Source organism: Vicia villosa, unplaced genomic scaffold, assembly GCF_029867415.1.
Source record: "Vicia villosa cultivar HV-30 ecotype Madison, WI unplaced genomic scaffold, Vvil1.0 ctg.000107F_1_1, whole genome shotgun sequence".
Lineage (NCBI taxonomy): Eukaryota > Viridiplantae > Streptophyta > Magnoliopsida > Fabales > Fabaceae > Vicia > Vicia villosa.
Window position 1 is genome coordinate 1,408,805 of NW_026705018.1, and position 5,341 is coordinate 1,414,145.

A 5,341-nucleotide genomic window follows, 5' to 3' on the forward strand; every position below is an offset into this window, starting at 1 on the left:
CGTTCTTATAATTGATTACATGAGCTAATATTTTTAGCTTTTAGAGAAGTATAATTAGTTATTGTGTCAGGTTATAATCATTACAAATTTGGCGTAATCGGTAATAGACAATTAGTTTCAGTTTTTCAGTTTCGTTACTTGTGTCTCAATCGATTGTAAATTTGTATAAATACTTAAGCGGTATATCAATCAGTGATAATGTGTATTCTCACCCTAAGATATACTTTATCTATTCTCTCACTCTCTCCCTCTCCACACTCAATTATTCCATTTTCGCTAGCCTTGTGGTTTCAAGTTCTAACATTTGGTATAGAGTCTGGTCGATCATCAAACACGTAGTGTGTAACATGAATTTTGTTTCCAATGAAAGAATCTCTGCAAACCTACTCATCTTTGATGCATATAATTATGATAAATGATGCAAACAAAGAGTGTTATTTGACTATCAAGATGTTCTTGAAGTGATCAAGGATTGTGTGAGTCCTCTTGTCGAATGTGTAACAGATGTACAACGAGTAACACATGAGCAAGAAAAGAAGAAAGATTTCAAGGCGTTGTTTTTAATCCATCAAGGTCTTGATACCGATAGTTTTAAAAAATTTGGTGATTGCGACTCCTCAAAGCAAGTAGGGGAAATCTTAGAGAAGGCATGTGCAGGGGCTGACAAGGTGAAGGTTGTGAGGTTATAAACTCACAAACTTCAACTTGAGTTGATTCAAATGGAGGAGAAGGAAACCATCCACTATTTTACGACAAGAATTACTCAATTAGTGAACTAAGTAAAAGCATACAGAGAAACGATCACGGAGCCGTATGTTATCAAAAAATTCTTGCATTGTTTGAAAATAAGATTTGATAACATAGTCGCAACGATTGAGAAATTGAAGGATCCTGCGACAATGAGAAAACGAGAGCTACAAAGCTCTCTTGAGGCACATGATCAAAAAATGGTTTAGAGAAATTATGATAAGGAAAATGGAGAGATCGCTTTGCAAGCTCGTTTCAACGAGAAAGACAAGAAATCAAAAGGAAAATGGCCTAGAGGGGATTTCCAAAATTTTGGTGGAAATGAGTCCCAAAGTTTCTACAATTCGACTCGTCAAAAGGGTGAGAGCGGCTGCAGTAAGAATGATGGTCAAAGAAACTCTAGAGGTTAAAGGAGAAGGATTGCCAAGAGCAAGATGTGATGCTTTATTTGTCAAAAGTTCGATCATTTTACAAGAGAGTGCAATGCAAATAAGAAGGAATCTCAATTGGAGGACCAAGGTTGCAAGACAATGGTTTGATGAGCAGAACACTCTCTTGGTCATGATCACATAAGGGGAATGTAGTAACAGGCTGCAAGATCAGTACAACTGCAGTTTAGAGAAAATTGCAAATTCAGACTGTAACAGGTGACCTATACGTTGTAACCAATTATAGGCAGAAAAATGTGCCATAGTGACTATGAAAGAGGCAAGTGCAGCAGGAAATGTGATAAGATCACAGAGGTAATTTTAGTCGATCTAAATATTTAAGTTAGAAGTTGAATTTAATTTAGTTAAGTTTTTATTATTTAGTTGGGCTTTTTAGCTTTGAGCCTTTTACTCTATTATCGATTACTAGCTCTATATATGTACTCTCATTGAGAGATTTGGAATAATAAAAATAATAAAAAATGTTATATTTTATTCTCTATTTCCTTAGTTTGCTTTTAATGTTTTTTCTAGATTTATAGTTGTTTTCATAGTTTGTTAGGGTTCCTGAATTAACATCCTATTAATCGCTGCTTTCATTCTTGAACACAAAAACTCTTCCATGGCATACCAATTTCACTCCACCATGAACACTACTCCTACCACACCCTCATTTCTATCTTTTTCATGGGAAATTTTTATACCTTTTTATTCCAACACTCATGTTGCATCATCATCACCAAGTTTGTATTATTTCCATGGATACACACCATATCAACAACCACCTTTCACCTTCACTTATCCAGATCAATATGAACCCCAACAATATTTCAATTCATATGGGGTTCATCAAGATTGTGATTCTGTTTTGGTTGTACCTGATGACGGGTCTTTTTTTTTAGGTTTTACCGCCTTGGAAGGTGATTATGTTAATAAGCTGACTGAGTTAGGGTTTGCATGTCAAACAGTTGCTAATTAATTTTTGGATTTTGGGAATGGAAAAGGGAATCAAATTAGAGTTAGGGCTGATAAGCCGAATGAGTTTGGGCAAGGGTTTGCGGGTTAAATCGTTGCTAATCAGTTTGTGGATTTTGGAAATGGTAAAGGGAATCAGATTAGAGTTTGGGGTGGTTTTGGTTTGAATGAAACTAATTTTATTGGATATGTTGTTGATGAAAGGATGAAGTCGGGGTGTCAGGATGTAATTGTCAGTCATGTTGAGGATCCATATATGATTAGTTGGGAGAAACATAGCATGCCTACAAGTGGGGATTGTCAACTAAGGAATTAAATGCATGAATGCTGGTTGATACCATGAACAAGTTTCCATATTTGCTTATTAACCATTGTTTAAATAATGCTTGTGAGCTGGAAGAACACAATTGCAATATCCTTAGAGACGTGATCACCAATCTTAGACATGTATTTTGAAGTAACCTTGAGTAGTTTATATTAGCATTCAACACTGTCTTAAGCACAAACTACATAGAGAGTTGACGAATATAAGTGAATGATCCCAAAAATTTTAAGAAATTAATAAGTTACATGCTTTTACCATTATAAAATAGGGAATGCACCAATTAACTTTGGTGACCCTCACCCGGTCACTTAATCTAACAGATGTGTAACCTATAAAAATATAACAAAGAAACTCGTTGTCGGTTGGTTCAGAGATGTCTGGTACTGAACTTGGTAGGGAGGACTATGGTTCGATCCCCCGCAATTTGCAATCGAGAAAATAAAAGGGGTTACCAACAATAAGTACCAGAACCCCGTGCTTAAAAGAATCAGATTCACTAACTGACTACTCTACTATGTGTGTGTAAAGATAAAGGGCTTAATGAGATTTCGCTCGAATGAAAACAGGTGAAATGAAATAAATGAGAGTGTGATTATAATGTTAAAGAATATATACAAACGTAAACCCTAATATTAATAAAAAAAATTATACCTCACTTAATTATTTTTTAAAAAAAGAGTCTTAATATAATATTTCTAAAAATCATCAAATTTATTTTTTTTATAAGCAAGTTTCATTATTAAACGAGAACTACGGGTACTTGAACCTGCTTACAAAAACCGAGGCCGAATCTCGGAACAGGAAGATTTCCCACCAACTGAAACTTATCCTAGATTTCCCACCGAATTTTTATAAAAATCATAAAAGTTACACTTGGATAAAGAAATATTGCTTAAACTCAACCATTTCCACAATTTATTCCTTATATTCCAAACCAAATCATAGATAGAGGGTAGCATTCTGTTAAAAATTATATCGTTTCGATACCTCCAAAAGCACCACAAAATCGTAAGCCAAATACCGCAAGCACTATCGTTGCTAATACCCACTTTTCTACAATACCTCAAGCACACCAACAAGCCATCTGTAATGGATCCCTCCGAATCCGCCACAATACCTAACCAAGAACTAATTTCAGTCCACACCTGTTTAGAAAAGATACAAACCTTAAAGAGATGGCAAACATCTTTGTCACCCACGAGACAGAAAACGCACCTGCTATCTACGCTAACACCTCTTCTAATCAACGAACTCTTTAAAGGCAGCCTATCTATCATACATCTCCATCCAAAAGCCTTAGTTCTATAAGGAATCGAAGCCTTCCGGCAAGTCGATAAACAGTGACAGACCGAATTCTCCAACGGCTGCACGTCCCGCAGACCAAACAACATTGTATAACCTGACTTAGTTGAGTAACCATTCTCTTTATCTTTTACCCACTGAATTTGATTTGAACCAGAGACCGAAGGAATCACACTATCGATTAGGCCTCGCAGCTCCAACACTTCCTGCGATAAATCCATATTGCTCATGTCGATACCGAAGTTGCCCCAAACCCAATCAGAACCTAAACTGACCCCCATTGAATTCACACTCCCGCCTTTAGTTGTACTGGCCTTAAATAGCATTGGGAAAATATCCAAAAACCTCCCCACGTTCATCCAATTCACACTCCAAAACGAGATGTCGACACCATTGCCCAAGATAAATTTACAATTATTAGACAGCATCAGACTAGGGAAGTTAGATACAAAACTCAACAAATCATACCACCAAACTGATCTAGAATGAAACTTACTCCTAATCGATGTTGACAAAACAAAATGCTTCACTTTAATGTATCTTGCTTCCAAAACTTTTTCCCAAAGTGCATCAGATCCTTGCATCAAGCTCTACTTCCATTTAAAAAGAAGAGAATCATTGAACTCCTTAAAACTCTTGAAACCCAATTCGCCGAGCTCCTTTGACAAACAAAGATACTCCCATTTGATCCAAACAATCTTCCTCTTGGAAGCATTGTTTCCCCATAAAAAGTTGCTATGAATTCTCTCAATCTCTTTGATAATACGACTCAAAGCTTTAAAGAAAGAGAGCTGAAAGATAGCAAGACTAGAAAGCACAGATTTAATCAAAGAAATTCGACCTCCCAATGATAGAATCCTGCCTCTCCATGAACCTAACCGATCCTTCAATTTTTTCAGCAACGACTCCCACCAAGAAATTAATTTGTGAATGACTCCCAAGTGAAAGCCCAAGAAATCAAAGGAGTTAGATTGCACCCTGCAATTCAAAAAATTAGCCGCTGCATAGACAAAATGATAATTCAAATTAATTCCGATAAGGTGACTCTTATGAAAGTTAACTCCCAGCCCCGATATCAATTTGAATCCTCTTAACACTTCCTTTAATGCCTGAACCTGTTGCCAATCACTATTACCTATCAGCAGCATATCATCGAACAACTGCAAAATACTCACGTCACAACGACCCTCAATGTTGAAAGCAGTCAATTCTTGAACCTCTATTGCCTTTCTAACCATCCCACTCAAACCTTCGTTGATTAATACACAAAAAAAAGGAGACAGAGGGTCTCCTTGTCTGAGCCCTCTGTCGACCTTGAAGTCTTTCGAAGGGCTACCATCTACTAGAACTGACATCCAACTCGAGCTAACTAACGCCTATATCCAAGAAACCCAATGATCTCCAAACCCTAACTTCTTCAACATAAACTTGAGAAAAATCCAATTAACTCTATCATACGCCTTTTTGAAATCGACCTTAAACAACAAACAACCCTTCTTCTCCTTGACTGCATAATCCATTATCTCGTTAGCAACCAAAACCCCGTCCAAGAGATTCCTGCCAG

General features: G+C 36.7%; 1 protein-coding gene across 1 annotated transcript; it reads right to left on the bottom strand.

Annotated features, from left to right (window-relative positions):
• Positions 1–4,367: 4,367 nt before the first annotated feature.
• LOC131624182 (uncharacterized) lies at positions 4,368–5,015 on the bottom strand. Its single transcript, XM_058895149.1, has one exon. The coding sequence runs from the start codon at positions 5,013–5,015 to the stop codon at positions 4,368–4,370; it is 648 nt and encodes a 215-aa protein (XP_058751132.1).
• Between the last annotated feature and the right edge of the window lie 326 nt (positions 5,016–5,341).

What these genes read in the sequence shown, in the direction of transcription:
- LOC131624182 (XM_058895149.1), bottom strand. Translation starts at nt 5,015, where the DNA reads ATGGTTAGAAAGGCAATAGAGGTTCAAGAATTGACTGCTTTCAACATT.